General features: G+C 42.3%; 1 protein-coding gene across 1 annotated transcript in view; it reads right to left on the reverse strand.

The window, feature by feature from the left end:
* Positions 1-20,605, reverse strand: part of ARHGAP18 (Rho GTPase activating protein 18) — a 202,681-nt gene extending 182,076 nt beyond the window's left edge. The window contains exon 1 of the mRNA XM_027551504.1: positions 20,472-20,605. Coding sequence (XP_027407305.1) covers positions 20,472-20,515 — 44 coding nt within the window. The 5' untranslated portion in view covers positions 20,516-20,605. The remainder of the gene's footprint in view (positions 1-20,471) is intronic.
* Between the last annotated feature and the right edge of the window lie 2,342 nt (positions 20,606-22,947).

Here is a 22,947-nt window from a genome sequence, read left to right on the forward strand (position 1 = left end):
AGCCCCTTACTGCTCATAATCATCATCATTTACTAACAGTATTAAGGACATAGAACTAAGGTATCCCCAATATTCATTACAGAAACTTAAGTATACAGTGGCTTTAAAGTCAGACAAATAGCTGTGATTTGGAGAAAGTTACGTATTTCACTCGGGGCTACCCTGGTGGCTCAGATCTGCCCACATCTGCCCACATCTCCCAGATCTGCCCACATCTGTCCACAATGCGGGAGACCTGGGTTCGATTCCTGAGTCAGGAAGACCCCCTTGAGAAGGAAATGGTAATCCACTCCAGTACTTTTGCCTGGAAAATTCCATGGACGGAGGAGCGTGGTGGGCTACAGTCCATGGGGTCGCCAAGAGTTGGACGTGACTTCACTTTTCTTTCTTTCTTTCTGCATACTTCACTCAGACTCTGTTCCATCACCTATAAAACGGGCATCATAATATGTATCATCATCACTGTATCTCAGATGGATGTTATTTTTTTTTTTTAGGAAAATAAATATGTAAGGTCCCCATTATTATTGTTTATGATCCATGTAAGCAGTCAATTGATGGCAGCCAGTTTTAATACTGTGTTAAACATTCTTATACAATGGAATTCTCAGGAGCCAATACTTGGTTGACTGCAAGGAGATCCAACCAGTCCATCCTAAAGGCAATCAGTCCTGAATATTCACTGGAAGGACTGATGCTGAAACTGCAGCTCCAATACTTTGGCCACCTGATGCGAAGAGCTGACTCATTGGAAAAGACCCTGATGCTAGATTTACCCTAGATTTACGAACAAGATTCATGAAGTGAAAATATTTGTTTTAAGTTCTAGAGTTTTCAGTATTTTAGACCACCTGATCTGAACACTCTCAGTTTTTAAAACTTATTATTTTGTATTGGAGCTCAAAATTCTCCAAGCCAGGCTTCAGCAATATGTGAACCATGAACTTTCTGATGTTCAAGCTGGTTTTAGAAAAGGCAGAGGAACCAGAGATCAAATTGCCAACATCTGCTGGATCATAGAAAAAGCAAGAGAGTTCCAGAAAAACATTGATTTCTGCTTTATTGACTATGCCAAAGCCTTTGACTGTGTGGATCACAATAAAATGTGGAAAATTCTGAAAGAGATGGGAATACCAGACCACCTGATCTGCCTCTTGAGAAATCTGTATGCAGGTCAGGAAGCAACAGTTCAAACTGGACATGGAACAACAGACTGGTTCCAAATAGGAAAAGGAGTTCGTCAAGGCTGTATATTGTCACCCTGCTTATTTAACTTATATGCAGAGTACATCATGAGAAACACTGGACTGGAAGAAACACAAGCTGGAATCAAGATTGCCGGGAGAAATATCAATCACCTCAGATACGCAGATGACACCACCCTTATGGCAGAAAGTGAAGAGGAACTAAAAAGCCTCTTGATGAAAGTGAAAGAGGAGAGTGAAAAAGTTGGCTTAAAGCTCAACATTCAGAAAACAAAGATCATGGCATCCGGTCCCACCACTTCATGGGAAATAGATGGGGAAACAGTGGAAACAATGTCAGACTTTATTTTTCTGGGCTCCAAAATCACTGCAGATGGTGACTGCAGCCATGAAATTAAAAGACACTTACTCCTTGGAAGGAAAGTTATGACCAACCTAGATAGCATATTCAAAAGCAGAGACATTACTTCACCAACAAAGGTCTGTCTAGTCAAGACTATGGTTTTTCCTGTGGTCATGTATGGATGTGAGAGTTGGACTGTGAAGGCGGCTGAGTGCCGAAGAATTGATGCTTTGAACTGTGGTGTTGGAGAAGACTCTTGAGAGTCCCTTGGACTGCAAGGAGATCCAACCAGTACATTCTGAAGGAGATCAGCCCTGGGATTTCTTTGGAAGGAATGATGCTGAAGCTGAAACTCCAGTACTTTGGCCACCTCATGCGAAGAGTTGACTCACTGGAAAAGACTCTGATGCTGGGAAAGATTGAAGGCAGGAGGAGAAGGGGATGACAGAGGATGAGATGGCTGGATGGCATCACTGACTTGATGGACATGAGTCTGAGTGAACTCCAGGAGTTGGTGATGGACAGGGAGGCCTGGCATGCTGCAATTCATGGGGTCTCAAAGAGTCGGACACAACCGAGCGACTGAACTGAACTGAACTGATAGCCAGTCAACAATGTTATGATAGTTTCAGGTGGACAAAAAAGAACTCAGACATACACATCATTGGAAAAGATCCTGATGCTGGGAAAGATGAAGGCAGGAGGAGAAAGGGGAAACAGAGGATGAGATGGTTCGATGGCATCACCGACTCAATGCATGTGAATTTGAGCAAACTCCAGGAGATGGTGTAGGACAGGGAAGCCTGGAATGCTGCAGTCCATGGGATCACATAGAGTCAGACACAACTTAGCTACTGAACAACAATTCTTGGTTGGATCAGCACCTATTTGTGCCAAACAAATACAGATTTGTACAGTAACTGGAGTCTCTTGCTTTCTACTTACTAGCAACTCTCCTGTGATGCGTGTACCATGTGAAGGGTAAGAGTAGTGACTCCAGTCCCAGTAGGTAGGGCTCAAACCCTAGCTTCTCCACACAGAGCCCAGGGACCTCAGACTTCCCACTTGACTTCTCTGTGAAGTTTCAATGTCTGTCATATAGGGATCATGATAATATCTATCTCACTGGGGTTTTTCTTTTGTGGGGATTAAATGTGTTGATATATGTACTTGGCAAATAGCAAGTACTATATAATTTATCTGTTTAAATATTAGCTGTAGTTTAAAGCAAAATAAAGGTCATCTATTTGATCTAAGTACTAATAACATTTATAGAACTACTAATTGATATTTAAATAAATTAAATAAACCTAAATTTTCAAAAAAGATATAACAGTTGATTTTCTTAATCAGAAAGAACTAGGAAAGCATCTGTATTTTAAGTGTTTCTAATACATATTGCCTAAAAATGCCAACTTTTGGGAAAATCCTTTTTCATAGAAGTATTTGTTTTAGTTTAGACAATAAAAACAATTCCGCCTGATTTCTTTCCCTATGCTCCATACGTTATAAAACTCACTTGTTTAATTCTACACATTCTTCTCTTAGCTTATTATAATGAAATATTTAACATTAAAAATGTCATCACTTTTACCATTTACTCATTAGCCAGTCTTGATTTCTGTATTTCAGTAAATATAAAATAAGGGGGAAATCTGCCAAAAGTCAACCTAAGAATTAGCAGACAAAAAACATCACCTGCTTAGTATTTTGTTTTTATCTTGCTCAAGCCAGCCGGACGTATTTATTAGGAAAACGAAGACAATAATGTTAGTTTAACCTCTCAGTGTTAGCATTCAATTAACACATCCAACAACTGGAAAGGAGCTACTTGCTATTATAGTACGGACATAATAGCACTAAAGTCATTCTAAATGCTCCAAAATCATTCTCTACAACTGAACTGTTCAATGGCCTGGCCAAGAAGGCAAATTCCACCTTGGTTCCTAAGGCTAAGGGAACCGAGTTCTTGACAAGTTAACACATTAGCGTAGCAACTACATTTGGTATGGAAGGAAGAGAAGTTGACATCCCTGCTCACCCACTGTGGGGTCCATAACCATTCACACACACTATCACATTCTCTTCACAGCACTCATAACTCTGACATGTTTAGCAAAGGTCTCTCTCACTCCATCAGAAGTCAGGTTCCAGGACATCAAGGATTAACCCTTTTTGTCACCTCTGCAGCCTAGTGCCTGACATAGTATCTGACACATAATAGATGCTGAGAAAATATATTTACTAAGTAATAAGATCAATGCAAAGAAATAGAGGAAAGCAATAGAATGGGAGAGACTGGAAATCTCTTCAAGAAAATTAGAAGTACCAAGGGAACATTTCATGCAAAGATGGGCTCAATAAAGGACAGAAATGGTAGGGACCTGACAGAAGCAGAAGATATTAAGAAGAGGTGGCAAGAATACACAGAAGAATTGTACAAAAAAGAGCTTCATGACCAAGATAATCACGATGGTGTGATCACTCACCTAGAATGTGAGTCAAGTGATCTTTAGGAAGAATCAGTACAAACAAAGCTAGTGGAGGTGATGGAACCCCAGTTGAGCTATTTCACATCCTAAAAGATGATGCCGTGAAAGTGCTGCACTCAACAGGCCAGCAAATTTGGAAAACTCAGCAATGGCCACAGGACTGGAAAAGGTCAGTTTTCATTCCAATCCCAAAGAAAGGCAATGCCAAAGAAAGCTCAAACTGCCAGACAATTGCACTCATCTCACACGCTAGGAAAGTAATGCCCAAAATTCTCCAAGCCAGGCTTCAGCAATATGTGAACCATGAACTTCCTGATGTTTAAGCTGGTTTTAGAAAAGGCAGAGGAACCAGAGATCAAATTGCCAACATCTGCTGGATCATGGAAAAAGCAAGAGAGTTCCAGAAAAACATCTATTTCTGCTTTATTGACTAAGCCAAAGCCTTTGACTGTGTGGATCACAATGAACTGTGGCAAATTCTAAAATAAATAGGAAAACCAGACCACCTGACCTGCCTCTTGAGAAACCTATATGCAGGTCAGGAAGCAACAGTTAGAACTGGACATGGAACAACAGACTGGTTCCAAATAGGAAAAGGAGTACGTCAAGGCTGTATATTGTCACCCTGCTTATTTAACTTATATGCAGAGTACATCATGAGAAATGCTGGACTGGATGAAGCACAAGTGGGAATCAAGATTGCCAGGAGAAATATCAATAACCTCAGATATGCAGATGACACCACCCTTATGACAGAAAGTGAAGAGGAACTCAAAAGCCTCTTGATGAAAGTGAAAGAGGAGAGTGAAGAAGTTGGCTTAAAGCTCAACATTCAGAAAGCGAAGATCATGGCATCTGGTCCCATCACTTCATGGCAAATAGATGGGGAAACAGTGGAAACAGTGTCAGACTTTATTTTTTTGGGCTCCAAATCACTGCAGATGGTGACTGCAGCCATGAAATTAAAAGACACTTACTCCTTGGAAGGAAAGTTATGACCAACCTAGACAGCGACCTCAGTTTCACTTTTCACTTTCATGCATTGGAGAAAGAAATGGCAACCCACTCCAGTGTTCTTGCCTGGAGACTCCCAGGGATGTGGGAGCCTGGTGGGCTGCCATCTATGGGGTCGCACAGAGTCGGGCACAAGTGAAGTGACTTAGCAGCAGCAGCAGACAGCATATTAAAAAGCTGAGACATTACTTTGTCAACAAAGGTCTGTCTAGTCAAGGTTATGGTTTTTCCAGTGGTCATGTATGGATTTGAAAGTTGGACTATAAAGAAAACTGAACACTGAAGAATTGATGCTTTTGAACTGTGGTGTTGTAGAAGACTCTTGAGAGTCCCTTGGACTGCAAGCAGATCCAACCAGTCCATCCTAAAGGAGATCAGTCCTGGGTGTTCATTGGAAGGACTGATGCCGAAGCTGAAACTCCAATACTTTGGTCACCTGATGCGAAGAGCTGACTCATTTGAAAAGACCCTGATGCTGGGAAAGATTAAGGGCAGGAGGAGAAGGGGATGACAGAGGATGAGATGGTTGAATAGCATACCAACTCAATGGACATGAGTTTGGGTAGGCTCCAGGAGTTGGTGATGGCCAGGGAGGCCTGGCATGCTGCAGTTCATGGGGCTGCAAAAAGTCATACACAACTTAGTGACTGAACTGAACTGAATAAAAGTAATAAAAGTAAATCATGCAGGTAGTTGAAAAATTACTTTCTATTTCTGGATAATTTTTATCCCTGTTAGTTGTCTTATTTACCTCTCTGCCCACTACTTAGAAGTACATCTCACCTTTCCAGCAGGCTGTAGCAGGCTGGTGCTTTATGCTACAGCATGGTTTGTAATGCCAACCTTCACCTCATGCTTTGGGAGCATAAACCTCATAGATTCTCATACTCCTTCCAATGAGTGTATAAGTGATGGGACAAATGATAGCCCCATAGCTATCACACAGGATCATCTTGGGCTTGGGAGTGTTGTGCTAATTCTTAGCCTGGTTATACCCCACTGTCCTCCAAATTATACTTGATGTCCTTGAAACAGGTCTTTTTCTTGACAGTCTTGACAAGCCAGAAACTCACATCCACAGTTAAATTCAGACCTACAGGCCTTGCCTTGCAGAGCTCCCTGAGATAAGATCGCAGTCCTTGCCATGTATGAGAGGACCTGAGGAGTTTTTTAAAGGCATAGATTCCTGGCCTTTATTCTCAGGGAATTTTGATCCAGGAAGATGAAGAGAATCTGTGTTCATTAAAAGTTTAAAGAATTGTATTCACTGCCACTTTTACCCACCACTCAACCATCCACCTCACCATATCTGTAGTAGATTCACTTTGGGAACCCATTCATCTAAACCATATTCCTATCAGCAATGCAGGAAGCAACAAAACTATTTTGTTTTGTTCTCGGAATAAAGGAGGCACTCATTCATTCAATGCTGAAAATTTGCAGGGAAACAAAAGATGAATAAGATCCCATTCCTGTTGCCAGGACTGACTGTGTTAGTTATGGGATCCAGTGCAAAATAAAAACACGGGGCCCCTTGTTCAGAAAATATTTATTAAGCGCTTCAAGACAGTAACGGCAGAGCATTAAACCAGCACAAGGCCCATCTGAGCGTGGGCAAAGCATGTTCATTTTGGAAACCCACTGACCTACACAACATTCCTATGAGCAAGACAAAAATGCTCACAACACTGGCCCTGCTTATGTATAAAAGAGAAATCTAGAACATTCCCACTTGAAAAATGAAATTCAAAAAGTGAAGAAAGAGTCTCTACTTCAATCAATTTTTCTAGTTGAATAACTAGCCCTGACTCTTCCAATGATCATGCTCAAATAAGAACAACACAGAGTAATGGATTAACATCTTTTATTACTTTGGGGTTTTCCTGGGTGCTACTGCCTTCTAGAAGCTGTAACTATGAGTCCTTACAAATAAAAGCCCCCTTTGTAGAGCTGACTTAGGCGTAAGCAAGTGACTTCCATGGCTTCATGAAAAGGAAAGTATAAAAGTTCTTCATTTCTATGCAACTCACAATAGCTCCTAAGTACTTCCTCATCCATCTCCTGCTGCTAAGTCACTTCAGTCGTGTCTGACTCTGTGCGACCCCACAGACAACAGCCCACCAGGCTCCCCTGTCCCTGGGATTCTCCAGGCAAGAACACTGGAGTGTGTTGCCACTGCCTTCTCCAGTGCGTGAAAGTGAAAAGTGAAAGTGAAGTTGCTCAGTCATGTCTGACTTAGCGACCCCGTGGACTGCAGCCTACCAGGCTCCTCCATCCATGGGGTTTTCCAGGCAAGAGTACTGGAGTGGGGTGCCATTGCCTTCTCCGAATCCATCTCCTAATGAAATGCAAAAAAAAAAAAAAAGTGAGAATTTTCACTCAAGACAGCTGACTTCAAATTCAAATTCCTTTAACAAATTAGTTCTTCTATACGTTAGTACATGATTTTTATAAAGCTATCTGTCAAACTCATATTCTGACACTTCATGTTAGTAATCATCATGATTCCATATGCAAAATTATGTAGTTGAAGTTGATGGCTATTTTGTTGTATGAATTTGGGGATCCATAAACTCAAATCTTTGTATTTATTCCTACCCTTTTAAGGTCAAAGAAAAAATTTTTTTAAACTGCAGACCAAAAACATGACTGTAATGCTCACCCTTCCTAAACACAGGGCTTAGGAGTTCTTTGTGTGGCTCCTGATTGTTGAGGCAACTACATTAGCAGCCAAAGTGCCAAATAATTGTTTCTTAGACATTTACTATTTCATGGTTGTTTTGCCTTATTTGTATTCTGACATAATACTCAGCTTCCGAACATTACAAATAGCAATCAACGAAATTAAAATGAATACAGCGATATAGTATGCAGAAATGGCAGTAGAGGGGAAACAAAATCTCTAAACAAAAGCATGTACAGAGCAACAGGATTTTATTTTGTTTAAAAATATACCTACCCAGATGGTAAGGGATGTTTTCTCTCTGAAAAGAGAGGAGGAAAAGCCAGAAAGAAGACCTCTTGGGCTATTTCCAGCCATTTTTAGAAAGCACTTGAACATTTAAACCTGCTACAGTGAAACCATGGAAGGATGGCAGAATGTGAGCTGTTCATGACTCTCCAACCCAGTATTGAAGTATAGCTAATTTACAATGTTGTGTTACTTTCAGGTGTACAGCAAAGTGATTCAGATAGACAGACAGGTAGTAGCTATACAGATAAACTCTTTCAGACTCTTTTCCCTTATCAGATCAGATCACTCGCTCAGTCGTGTCCGACTCTTCGCGACCCCATGAATCGCAGCATGCCAGGCCTCTCTGTCCATCACCAACTCCCAGAGTTCACTCAGATTCACGTCCATGGAGTTGGTGATACCATCCAGCCATCTCATCCTCTGTCGTCCCCTTCTCTTCCTGCCCCCAATCCCTCCCAGAATCAGAGTCTTTTCCAATGAGTCAACTCTTCACATGAGGTGGCCAAAGTACTGGAGTCTCAGCTTTAGCATCATTTCTTCCAAAGAAATCCCAGGGCTGATCTCCTTCAGAATGGACTGGTTGGATCTCCTTGCAGTCCAAGGGACTCTCAAGAGTCTTCTCCAACACCACAGTTCAAAAGCATCAATTCTTCAGCGCTCAGCCTTCTTCACAGTCCAACTCTCACATCCATACATGACCACTGGAAAAACCATAGCCTTGACTAGACGAAACTTTGTTGGCAAAGTAATGTCTCTGCTTTTGAATATGCTATCTAGGTTGGTCATAACTTTCCTTCTAAGGAGTAAGCGGCTTTTAATTTCATGGCTGCAGTCACCATCTGCAGTGATTTTGGAGCCCAGAAAAATAAAGTCTGACACTGTTTTCACTGTTTCCCCATCTATTTGCCATGAAGTGGTGGGACTGGATGCCATGATCTTCGTTTTCTGAATGTTGAGCTTTAAGCCAACTTTTCCACTCTCCTCTTTCACTGTCATCAAAAGGCTTTTTAGTTCCTCTTCACTTTCTGCCATAAGGGTGGTGTCATCTGCATATCTGAGGTGATTGATATTTCTCCCGGCAATCTTGATTCCAGCTTGTGTTTCTTCCAGTCCACCGTTTCTCATGATGTACTCTGCATATAAGTTAAATAAACAGGGTGACAATATAGAGCCTTGACGTACTCCTTTTCCTATTTGGAACCAGTCTGTTGTTCCATGTCCAGTTCTAACTGTTGCTTCCTGACCTGCATACAAATTTCTCAAGAGGCAGATCAGGTGGTCTGGTATTCCCATCTCTTTCAGAATTTTCCACATTTTATTGTGATCCACACAGTCAAAGGCTTTGGCATAGTCGATAAAGCAGAAATAGATGTTTTTCTGGAACTCTCTTGCTTTTTCCATGATCCAGCGGATGTTGGCAATTTGATCTCTGGTTCCTCTGCCTTTTCTAAAACCAGCTTGAACATCAGGAAGTTCATGGTTCACATATTGTTGAAGCCTGGCTTGGAGAATTTTGGGCATTATTTTACTAGCGTGTGAGATGAGTGCAATTGTGTGGTAGTTTGAGCATTCTTTGGCATTGCCTTTCTTTGGGATTGTAGTGAAAACTGACCTTTTCCAGTTCTGTGGCCACTGCTGAGTTTTCCAAATTTGCTGGCATATGAGTGCAGCACTTTTACAGCATCATCTTTCAGGATTTGGAATAGCTCAACTGGAATTCCATCACCTCCACTAGCTTTGTTCATAGTGATGCTTTCTAAGGCCCACTTGACTTCACATTCCAGGATGTCTGGCTCTAGGTCAGTGATCACACCATCGTGATTATCTGGGTCGTGGAGATCTTTTTTGTACAGTTCTTCTGTGTATTCTTGCCATCTCTTCTTAATATCTTCTGCTTCTGTTAGGTCCACACCATTTCTGTCCTTTATCGAGCTCATCTTTGCATGAAATGTTCCTTTGGTATCTCTGATTTTCTTTGGTATCTCTGATTTTCCCTTCTAGGTTATTACAAAATATTGAGAACAGTTCCCTGTGCTACATAGTGGGTCCTTGTTGGTTACCCTCACTCATTTTAAGGGAAATTATCAAGTATAGAATTGCAACTAATTTTACACAGTGAAAAAACAAAATTTACAAATACTTCCCAAAGTTAGTAAGAAAAAAGGAACTCTGCTGAATTGAGTGCACTTTTTAGACTATAATTTTTCTGCAGTCCACTGACAAATGTAATATACATACAGTATTCCAGTTTAGTTTTACTTAAAACTAAGAAAGGAATGATATCTGGATGTAATTTTTTAGAATTTACTGTAAACAAAGTTTGTTGTCATCAAAACAGCTCATGTACATCTTAGCCAGCAAAGCCCATATGACAGTTCTAAAAGCAAGATGATTATTCTTCAGAATTACTCTTTTTAAAATACAGACAAACTCTGGGGATTGATTTGTAAGTTTGGGGTGAGGCCAAGTATGTTTTATTTAAAAAAAAAAAAAAATTTAAACTCCCTAGATGGTTCTGAGATGCAACTGAGGCTCAGAATCACAGCTCTGAACTAATGGGTCTGAAAGTGTAGTCCCCAGATCAACAGCATCAGCAGCATCCAGGAACCTGTCTCAATGCAGCTTCTGGAGCATCACCCAAGGCTACTGAATTAGGAGTTCACTCAGGGGAGGGAAAACACTCTGCGTTCGAACAAGCCCTCCAGGTGATTCTGATTCATGTTAAAGTTTTAAAATCAGCTTGGGTCAAAAGCGTCTGTCTTGTGATTAGTAAAACAAAGCTACCAGATCTTTCACCAGATCTGTTTTTATGGTTTCTACCTGCAACACTAATCAAAATAAATCTCAGAAACATATTATTCCATATACGTATCTAACATGGTCCCATCACGTCGTGGCAAATAGGTGGAGAAACAGTGGAAATAGTGGCAGACTTTATTTTTGGGGGCTCCACAATCACTGCAGATGGTGATTGCAGCCATGAAATTAAAAGATGCTTACTCCTTGGGAGAAAAGTTATGACCACCCTAGACAATATATTAAAAAGCAGAGATGTTACTTTGCCAACAAAGGTCCCTCTAGTCAAGGCTATGGTTTTTCCAGTAGTCATGTATGGATGTGAGAGTTGGACCATAAAGAAAGCTGAGCAGCGAAGAATTGATGCTTTTGAACTGTGGTGTTGGAGAAGACTCTTGAGAATCCCTTGGACTGCAAGCAGATCCAACCAGTCCTGAATATTCATTGGAAGGACTGATGTTGAAGCTGAAACTCCAATACTTTGGTCACCTGATGTGAAGAACTGACTCATTTTAAAAGACCCCGATGCTGGGAAAGATTGAGGGCAGGAGGAGAATGGGATGACAGAGGATGAGATGGTTGGATGGCATCACCGACTCAATGGACACGAATCTGAGTAAACTCTGGGAGTTGGTGATGGACAGAGAGGCCTGGCATGCTGCAGTCCCTGGGGTTGCAAAGAATCAGACATGACTGAGCTACTGAACTGAACTGAACTGAAGGATCTAACAGCTGATACTTTGGAAAAGTCCCCTCAAGCAATCACTTCTGCCACCCTGATCTCAGACTCTAGCTTCTTCCCCACTTAGAGCAGGGGTCAGAAATCTTTTGCTGTAAAGGCTAAGTAAATATTTAGCACAAGTGATCATATGGTCTCTCTCTCAATCACTCAAGTCTTCCAGTCACATTACACAAATGAATGGGCATGGTTGTGTACCATTAAAACTTTATTTATGAAAATGAGTATCAGGGCAGATTTAGCTCAAGAGCTGTACTTTACTGACCATTGTGTTTAAGAAGTGATGGCAGGCTAATAGAGAAAAACCAAAATAAAATGCACACTCTCCCACAAGCACAAACTTATCCAGTCTGGAAGCTGCTTCCAGGTGAAGGACAGACTACAAGAAAAAGAAAAATTACATGTCTCATATATTCACCTATGACTTATTCACACAACAACCATTAATTATGTGCATACTATAAATGTGCCTGGAACCAAACAAAGCCTTGACCCCCTAAAGACCCAAGTCCAACAGAAGAAAAAAACAAAAATAATTAGAAAGAATGCACTGTGGTATAGCCACAGACAATGGAATATTATTCATCACTAAAAAGAATGAGCTAGAAGGTCATGAAAAGACAATGGGAAAATAAATGCATGTTACTAAATGAAGCCAATCTGAATAGACTACATACTGCGTTATTCCAACTCGATTACATTCTGCAAAAGGCAAAACTCTGCAAACAATAAAAACATCAGTGGTTCCCAGGGGTTGGGGGTAGGGAAGGGAAGAAAGGGATGAATAAGCAGAGCACAGAGTGCTTTTAGGGCAGTGAAAATACTCGTATGATATCGATGACAGATACATGTCATCATGTGCTGTGCGTGCTCAGCCGCTAAGTCACGTCCAACTCTGTGACCCCACGGATTGTGGCCCACCAGGCTCCTCTGTCCACAGAATTCTCCAGGCAAGAATACCTCAGTGGGTTGCCATTTCCTTCTCCAGGGGAGCTTCTAGACTCAGGAATCAAACCATGTCTCCTGAATTGACAGCAGATTCTTTACCACCGAGCCATCTGGGAAGCCTGTGTGTTATTATACGTTTATCCAAACCCATAGAAAGTATAACACCAAGAGTGAACTTTGTTGTAAAGTATGAACTCTGGGTGATTATGAGGTATCACTGTAGGTTCATCAGTTGTAACAAATGTTATCATTCTGGTGGAAGATGTTGATAATGGGGAAGGCTAGGTATGTGATAAATGGTTGTATCATCATCTCAATTTTGCTATGAACCCAACAGTACTCTAAAAGGAAGTCTATCTAAAACAAATAAAATAAAAACAATATATGCAGGGAATGAGAAAAGAGATCTGTTAGGACTATTGGTTGAGCAACCTTAAAAAGTAAAAAATGCCAGTTAGACATCTGATACTATATTTTTGTTCCAATAATGATGGTTCTATTCCAATAAGTCACACTCTCTGGCCCTTTAATTCACAGACCTAGGCCTACGGTTTCAGGATTATGTAGACTAGTTGCCTAAGTGGACCCACAGGGCTGAAGAAAGAAGCCTAGTCTAAAGAAGGACCAAATTCTGTAATAACAATAGTAAATAATGACCCCAAACAGCATCCTGCTTTGGCCCTGTGGAGTCTCTCACTTTGGAGGTGTCTTGCCACTAGACATTCATGGAGAGAGCAAGTCCGCGTATTTTCATTCCTGTATCTTCAGGAACTAAATGCAGTATCTGGCAAGCAAAAGGCACACAATCAATATTAAGTATTAACATGAAGTGAATAAACTACCGATGATTTTAGTGACTACAGAAAAAAAGAAAAATTGAAAATGTTAGTCACTTAGTCGTATCTGACTCTTTGCAACCCCATGGACTATAGCCCACCAGGGAAGCAACTGCTTTAATATTAATCAGGTTGTTTCAGGAGAAGCTAAGAAACAGACAAATTCGGTCTGGATCTCCAGGAATGAATAAAATACACTATTTGGAGAAGATGGAGAAAGATATCACAGTAGAAGACACAGGAGATACAGGCGCAAGATTAATATATTAAAGAAACAAAAGATCAACACAGGTAGATCATGGGGTAAAACAGCGAGAAAAGGAAGGAGAGAAATTTAGAAAATGAAGGCGAATTGAGATGTACCTTGTACGTCTGAGAAATTCACAGATGATCTGGATGTGTGGCACTGTATCATGTCATCTGGAAACCACCGTGGTCAGGCACCTAAATTTTTTGAGAGCCCAAACAGATCACTCTGGCTGTAGCACAAACAGAAGACCAAGGAGTGGAGTACTACAGAATGCTCAACAGAGCCAGTGAAAAATGGAAGGAACTGACTGAACCAAAATAGTAACCAGCAGAATGGATGGGAGGGAAAGATCTGAGAGGCTTTTCCAAACTTGTATAGACATTACTTTCTATCAGATGGAAAAGAAAGAACACAAAGAGATTCTCCCCTTCCTACCAAACAGACAGTGTCAGGAGTGACAGCTAGACCAGCAAGCTTGGAACACAAAGATAAAGCTCAGTCTCGTGGGTCTATGCTGAATTTCAGGCATTTGGGGAAAGATAGGGAAGTGTAGGCATCAAATGTTTATTTAATACAGTAACCTACATGACAATATACAGACTTTTCCTATTTGGAACCAGTCTGTTGTTCCATGTCCAGTTCCAACTGTTGCCTCCTGACCTGCATATAGGTTTCTCAAGAGGCAGGTCAGGTGGTCTGGTGTTCCCATCTCTTTCAGAATTTTCCACAGTTCATCGTGATCCACATAGTCAAAGGCTTTGGCATAGTCAATAAAGCAGAAATAGATGTTTTTCTGGAACTCTCTTGCTTTTTCGATGATCCAGAGGATGTTGGCAATTTGATCTCTGGTTCCTCTGCCTTTTCTAAAACCAGCTTGAACATCTGGAAGTTCACGGTTCACGTATTGCTGAAGCCTGGCTTGGAGAATTTTGAGCATTACTTTCCTAGCATGTGAGATGAGTGCAATTGTGTGGTAGTTTGAGCATTCTTTGGCATTGCCTTTCTTTGGGACTGGAATGAAAACTGACCTTTTCCAGTCCTGTGGCCACTGCTGAGTTTTCCAAATTTGCTGGCATGTTGGTTCCAAATAGGAAAAGGAGTACGTTAAGGCTCTATATTGTCACCCTGCTTATTTAACTTATATGCAGAGTACATCATGAGAAACGGTGGACTGGAAGAAGCACAAGTTGGAATCAAGACGGCCAGGAGAAATATCAATAACCTCAGATATTCAGATGACACCACCCTTATGGCAGAAAGTGAAGAGGAACTCAAAAGCCTCTTGATGAAGGTGAAAGAGGAGAGTGAAAAAGTTGGCTTAAAGCTCAACATTCAGAAAACGAAGATCATGGCATCTGGTCCCACCACTTCATGGCAAATAGATGGGGAAACAGTGGAAACAGTGTCAGACTTTATTTTTGGGGGCTCCAAAATCACTGCAGATGGTGACTGCAGCCATGAAATTAAAAGCCGCTTACTCCTTAGAAGGAAAGTTATGACCAACCTAGATAGCATATTCAAAAGCAGAGACATTACTTTGCCAACAAAGGTCCGGCTAGTCAAGGCTATGGTTTTTCCAGTGGTCACGTATGGATGTGAGAGTTGGACTGTGAAGAAGGCTGAGCGCGGAAGAATTGATGCTTTTGAACTGTGGTGTTGGAGAAGACTTGAGAGTCCCTTGGACTGCAAGGAGATCCAACCAGTCCATTCTGAAGGAGATCAGTCCTGGGTGTTCTTTGGAAGGACTAATGCTGAAGCTGAAACTCCAGTACTTTGGCCACCTCATGCAAAGAGTTGACTCATTGGAAAAGACTCTGATGCTGGGAGGGATTGGGGCAGGAGGAAAAGGGGATGACAGAGGATGAGATGGCTGGATGGCATCACCGGCTCAATGGATGTGAGTCTCAGTGAACTCTGGGAGTTGGTGATGGACAAGGAGGCCTGGCATGCTGGGATTTATGGGGTCTCAAAGAGTCAGACACGACTGAGTGACTGAACTGAACTGAACCTACATGAAAACACTTGGTGTGAAAATACAATGCAAACAAGTACTAATATTTTTAATAAGTTTATAATGAGCCTGAGGAAGTGATTAAGACTGTGCATTTTCTTCTCAGCATGCCCTGCCATCATCACTGCCCATTTGTGTGATAAATGGTAGTAGAAGCAGAGAATGGGCATTTAGTTTGGACTCTTTTTTTGAATGCTTTTACCAGGTGACTTTTTAGAATTGAAGGTTTCTAAGAGATTCATCAGGTTAACTCTGCAATGGCTTACAACTCTTTTAAAATTGATATAAGCAAGATATTCAAACATAATGATATACGCAACTTTAAAAATGTAGAAGGAAGTGGGTTTCCCTGGTGGTCCAATGGTTGAGAATCTGCTTTGCAATGCAAGGGACACCAGTTCAGTCCCTGGTCCGGGAAGATTCCACATGCAGAGCAACTAAACTTCACACCACAACTACTGAAGCCCACATGCCCTAAAGCCGCAGCAAGAGAAGCCACTGCAATAAGAAGACCATGCACCACAACTGGACAAAGTCTGCACACAAGAAAGACCCAGCACAGCCAAAAACAAGTACATTTTTAAAATAGTTTAAAAAAAAAAGATGGAGGAGGAGGGAATGAAAAATTGATGATCTGTTCCAAGAAACACAGATATTCAGATGCCAACTAGGCTTGAACCTTCCAAAAGACATCAGCATGACCTCCACTTCCCCATTCCCTACTCCCCACCTCCCCCACCCATGTTGCTGAACTATTCCACAGAGAAGAATGTCACAGAGAAACAATACTATCCTAAAGCCTTAGGATGTATCTATATTCCCAGGTTGAATTTCTAGAAATGACAAGGTGAAAATTGCTGGCTGGGCTAAAAACTAACTATGCCCTTGAAGATGACAGACTCCCTGGGTTTTTTGGACACGAGTATATCAACCCTAGAACTAGTTTGATATTGCTGGCTTCTTGCCCAGACTGCAGTTAATGTTTGAGTATTTCTAGTTCTGTATAGGTACAATGTTCCTTGCCTTAAGTTGTTAAAACCAAAGCTAAGAGTCAGCCTAATTAAAGGAAAATTCATTTATTAAATCAAAAGCAACCAGGGACAAGGATGAACATCTTTCAGGCTGTACAAGATAGTTGATTAGCTCTTTTCAGACTGCTACAAAAAAAATCTGATGAGGGATAGATGAAAATGTTCCATATAATATTATTAAAATACATGCAGTCCCTCTATAAAAAAAATACTTGGGGGTATATACTGATCTGGAGAAGGCAATGGCAACCCACTCTAGTACTCTTGCCTGGCAAATCCCATGGATGGAGGAGCCTGGTGGCCTGCAGTCCATGGGGTCCCTAGGAGTCGGACATGACTGAGTGACTTCACTTTCACTTTTCACTTTAATGCATTGGAGAAGGAAATGGCAACCCACTCCAGTGTTCTCACCTGGAGAATCCCAGGGACGGGGGAACCTGGTGGGCTGGCATCTCTGGGGTCACACAGAGTTGGACATGACTGAAGCGACTTAGCAGTAGCAGCATATACTGATCTAGGTTTTAAGAATGAACAAAACAATAGCTGTGTGCATGCTCAGTCGTGTCCGACTCTGAGACTCCACCTACTGTAGCCTGCCAGAGTGCTCTGTCCAAGGGACTTCCTCAGGCAAGAATACTGGAGGGGGTTATCATTTCCTCCTCCAGTGCATCTTCCTGACCCAGGGATCAAACTCCCATCTCCTGTGGCTCCTGCATTGGCAGCATTCTTCACTACTGAGCCACTTGGGAAACAGTAACCACAGCTGAGCCTTGTTCGAATCCTAAACAGTAGTTGCTGCTGCTATTTAGTCATGGAGTTGTGTCTGACATTTTGCGACCCTATGGACTGTAGCCCACCAGGCTCTTCTGTCCATTGGATTTCCCAGGCAAGAATACTGGAGTGGGGCCATTTCCTTCTCCGGGGGATCTTCCCGATGCAGGAATTGAACCCAAGTGTCCTGCTTAGCAGGCAGATTCTTTACCACTGAGCTACCTGGGAAAGCCCCAAACACTAAGTTGCTGCTGCTAAGTCACTTCAGTTGTGTCTGACTCTGTGTGACCCCATAGACGGCAGCCCACCAGGCTGAATCTACCTCAAAATTCAAGGTAGAAATAAAGGGGCAGATAAAAGTTCTTCCTCAATAAAGGAAAAGACAAGGAAAACGTACACACTGGGACTGAAGTTCTAGTACTATTCAATGTTAAAAGGGCAAATGAAATTTATATTTCAAGCATTGTCTTCAACCACTGTAAGGCAGTCCAAAAATTACATTTTATTTTTTCGATCTCACGTGGAAGAGACACCAGCAAGGCTGGGACAGGACAGCAACAGAGGCTGCAGCACCGTCTTCACTTTGCACCTGATTGGACAAGAGGAGAAAGCAGCAGAGAAAGAAACAGAACTGTCTGTCTCTCAAAACCCAAATGATGGAATGACTTTGTTTTCTTCTTCAGATTAATCAATTGTTACGGTATCATTCAGGCAACTGCTGATTGGAGTTCTTAGCATTAGAACAAACTTAATACCTAACTAGAACCAGAATGATCATTGCTGATAATGGGGGGTTGGGGGAACCTCCCAGAAACTATTCCAGTGATAGAGACCAAGAACAGAGGCAGGCCTTAGAGACAGTTTTTCCTCAGTAAAACCATAGGTCCTTGGGAGCTATAAACATGATGCTTAAGTTAATTCCACTGAGGGTCTCCTGGGCTGGGGATCTGCGAACTCAGCTGACATGAATAGCTAAAGATAAGAGATCAGAGTATTACCGTTAGTGTTCCCAGGTAGCTTTTGTCTTGGAACAGGTCAGCTGAGAGCTCACAACTTGGGGTGCTAAAAATGTATGGAGCTGGGATCTTTACATCAAAACAGGAGGAAGGAATGGATTTCTCTCAGCTCCCAGACTAATAATGAGACTTTAAAGAACTCTGTTCCTTCTGTAGAACCAAGTCTTTTGAGTGAATGGAGCTGGCTTCCAATCCCTCCAGAATAAGATAGAAATAAACATTTAGGGCTTCCCAGGTGGAGTTTGGGGAATGAATCCACTTTCAAAGCAGGAGACGTAAGAGATGAGGGTTTGATCCCTGGCTCAGGAATACCTGGAGTAGGAAGTGGCAACCCACTCCAGCATGCTTGCTTGGAAAATTCCATGGTCAAAGGAGTCTGGTGGGAGTCCATGGGGGCAGCAAAGAGTTAGACATGACTGAACACAACAACATTTTAGCTCTGCACAAGCTTGAATCCTCACTCTTTCTTCCTAGAGTCTGTTTACTTGTTCATAGTTCAATGGGTCCACAAGAGAACGCATCACAAACACTGAACTGTATTAAAAAAGACTTTATAAGCAACAATCTATCCAGAGACTCTTTTTTTCAGTCAAGCACTTACTACTCAATATTAAGCATTTACTTGTCTTTTCCTCTTTATTACTGCAAGATTTGTAATTTGAGGGTTTTAGTTTTGATAAGAAAAAGACATCAAAGGATATCTCAGAGAAATAGCACATAGTTACCATTTTAAATGAACCATTATCAATAAGGCTTATTTAAAAAGATACGATTAGGCAGGAAACAAAGAAACCTAATATTAGACTATAAAGAAGACATTTTTCTATCCCATTTGATTATAATTGCTAAGTGTTAAGCAATACTTGTAGACCTAGCTGCTGCTGCTAAGTTGCTTCAGTCGTGTCTGACTGTGAGACCCCATAGACGGCAGCCCACCAGGCTCCCCCGTCCCTGGGATTCTCCAGGCAAGAACAGTGGAGTGGGTTGCCATTTCCTTCTCCAATGCATGAGAGTAAAAAGTGAAAATAAAGTTGTTCAGTCATGCCCGACTCTTCGCGACCCCAAGGACTGCAGCCTACCAGGCTCCTCTGCCCATGGGATTTTCCAGGCAAGAGTACTGGAGTGGGTTGCCATTGCCTTCTCCTACTCACTTACTAATTTGGGATTTAGTAGGAAAAGTGCTTTCTCGCAAAACCTCCAACCAAATTAATAGTAACTGAAACTGTAGTTAATATTACATGTTGGTTTTTGTTTGGTAGCAGTCAAATACAGTTATTTGAATGCTCTTGGTTTATATTTGAAAACCTCCTCTATTTTTTTCTTTATATGAAGAGTCAGCTAGAGATGTTGACTCCACAGTTTTCATCAACAATGTTAATTTGCAACCACAAAACTACACTTTGACAGTGTTTCTTTAGTTTTGAACTGACAATGCTGTGGAGACGCTCTCTCGATCAACACCCAAAGGACAGAAGGAGTGCTAATTTTTTTTCTTTAAATCTGTGGGCTCCTATTTCTCAAGAGTAACCCCCACCACTTGTTTTGTTTTCACAAATAACCAGGTAACTGCATACAGTATGCACATGTCCTCTAGGCAACTTAAGTTCAATGCTGCTCAAAACTGATGTTCAACTTTAATATTATTAATTATCCTCTCTTAGCTGTAATTGAAATCATAACCATCCTGAAAAGACTACCAATTAAAATATCCGTTTGTCTATATGGAAAGTAGCTCCCCTAGAATATCCCAGAAATCTTTAAAAAGGAAAAAAAAAAACAGTACCTTAACCTCATCTTGCAAACAGAAGCTGAAATTTTACCAAGCAGGTCAGGGACGGGGTCAAGAAAAACAGAGATCAAGAAAGAAACACTAAAGCTTACTTTTAACCTCAACCCGAAAGGATTTTTAAAATCACACAAAAACTCTTTTTTCTCAGTCTTCGTTAAAAAACAAACTTTAGCAGGTAAAAGACCTTTCCCAGTGTGGGTTTCGGAGTTACCACATGCACAGAGCAGAGAAAAGCACGCAAAGCCGCTCTCCTTACCTGAGATGAAGGCAGTGCACCAGTTTTGTTACTATTATAACCATCTTTCCCAGGTCAAGAGCGCGGAACGCCCGAGTGACAGGAAGTGAAGAGACAGCGACGAGCTTGAGCCGCCTCGGCGAGAACCTTCTCAGGCCGCTGCTTCCCCGACACACCTCCTGTCTCTGGCTCGGAAGAGCAGCGGCTCGCACTCTCCTGTCACCGGGAACCGCGGCTTGTCATTTCCGCTGGATCACCCGGCAGCTGCTACGAGCCTCGGGCTGAAGCGCGGGCGCGAGGACAAGGAGCACGAGACTGCGCTGCGGGGCTCGCAGAGCGGCTGCAGCTGAGGCTCCGGCAGCCGCACGTTACTGGGCAGGAAAGGTCAGCTTTCCAGGAACCAGGATCAGCTGCCGCAGGAGCCCTTCTCCTCTCCGAGCTCCGTGTGAGCCAAAGCCGGCTGCGAGGGCGGAGCGGCCCCATCTATGGAGCGTGCTCGCCTCCGACGAGGGTCTTGCACGCGGTGACTTTTTGCCTGATCTGAGAACCAAGAGGTGGGCCAAGAGTGAGATTTAGTGGAGGTAATTTCTCGAATAGGGAGATGAACTCCTCCCATCCTCCTTTGAAAGAAAGAAAGAAAGACGGGAGGAAGGGAGGGAGGCCTCCTAAAATGTTCTTTGCCAAGATAAGCCAAATTGAGGGTGGGAGGGAGGGAGTGGAGGGTCTCCTAAGATGTTCTTTGCCAAAATGAGCCAAATCCAGGGGGGGGGGGCGTTGGGGGGAAGGGAGGTAGGTTGGGGGTATGGGAGGTAGGAGGGAGGGGGTTGGGGTGGGCAGATGAACACACTGCACTGCACTTAGCACATACTTTTGATTGGTAGGTTGATGGAGATGTTTGGATGCTATCAGTGATGTTTAGTCTTTCACGCTCTTCCAGCACGTTAGGTTGCCTCTGGGGTCAAGTACGTGGTCTAGGAAGTGAAGGGGTTTTAATCCTAGCAAATCACTGATTATCTCAAGGATTAGGTGTGGAATTGCCTATGTTTGAAAATCTAGACAGCTGTGCTATGAATTAATCTCTACACAAGTGAAATCTGCCTACAGATAATTACTTTAAAAACAAGCGTTTTATAAATGTGCAGTTTTTAAATTTAAATGTTAACACGTATTATAACATTTTGAAATTTCAGTCTTTCAGATGGCAAGCTCAGTGAAAGCAGGGAATGTTGCTTATTCCTGAATCCTTTTACCTGGGCTTGGTGATTGGCAAATGCTCATTAATGCATGTGTGTGACAATGAACTGCGGGTTTGGTAGTTCTGTAAATGGCACTTTCAGGAAGGCTGAAGTTCTTGAATTTGGTGTGACTTTTATTCCAACTCGACCTCAGCTTTGCGTTTTTAGCCCAATGACATTAATTTTTGTCATAAGTGTCCAAATGCATAAGCAAATTGGCCTTTAACTAGGATTTTCCTTTTGTGTGGCTGGGTGTTCTATTTTCCTCTCTTTCAGGCCAAGAGGAGTCAAATCCAGAGCATGTTCTCTCTGATACTATTGATATCAAGGACATTGACTCTCCATGTTTGCAGATCACACCATTATTTAATTTTGAAAAATTACTAGCCAATCAGTTCTGGCTAGTAGACTAGCCAGTGGAGGGTGGAGAGTGACTCCAAGAGGATTTCATGGCTGAAGTGGAGCTAAAACCTGAAAGCTGGGCCTGTGGGAGTCTGGACAGGGAATAGGGCTGAGCTGGGATTCAGATGTTTCTTGAATCCTTGGTGCAGACTTGACCTATTGATGCAGTCCTTTAGGTCAGGAAAATTCTACCCCCTCCCCCTACACCCCACCCCTCCTGCCATATCTGTCTCTCTTCTCCATCTCTCTCTCTCCTTCTCTTCCTCTGTTTTCCTAGTCCTCCATTCTCTGACTACTTTCCACACTGCCTTTAAGACTCAGGTGCTGTTGGACTCTAGAGTCCTAACCCCTCACCCCTTCAACCCCCTCACCCCAAACCTCCAACTCCTTCACCCCTCCAACCCCCTGACCCCCCACTCAGCCCCCTCATGCCCCACCCTCTACTTCCCCCACTCCCACCTCTCCAAAGCATATTTTTATCTCACACTTTCTGGATTGTCTTTAACTAAATCAGGCCCTACCTACCGTCAGCTGTGAAGTCCTTAAGATTAAGGACAGCACTGGCTGTTTCTATCTATACAATTGTAAACATCTCCACAATTACTGGTCTTCACTTGTTTTCAGTTTAGATTACGGCACAGGTGGGAGTCGTAATTGTGGTGACCAATTAGAAAATTGGTAGAGTTAATTTAGGGACATTTTCTAGAAGTGATTCTAGTTCAGTTCAGTCGCTCAGTCGTGTCCGACGTCTTTGTGACCCCATGAATCGCAGCACGCCAGACCTCCCTGGCTATCACCAACTCCCAGAGTTCACTCAGATTCACGTCCATCGAGTCAGTGATGCCATCCAGCCATCTCAT

Source organism: Bos indicus x Bos taurus, chromosome 9 (assembly GCF_003369695.1).
Source record: "Bos indicus x Bos taurus breed Angus x Brahman F1 hybrid chromosome 9, Bos_hybrid_MaternalHap_v2.0, whole genome shotgun sequence".
Lineage (NCBI taxonomy): Eukaryota > Metazoa > Chordata > Mammalia > Artiodactyla > Bovidae > Bos > Bos indicus x Bos taurus.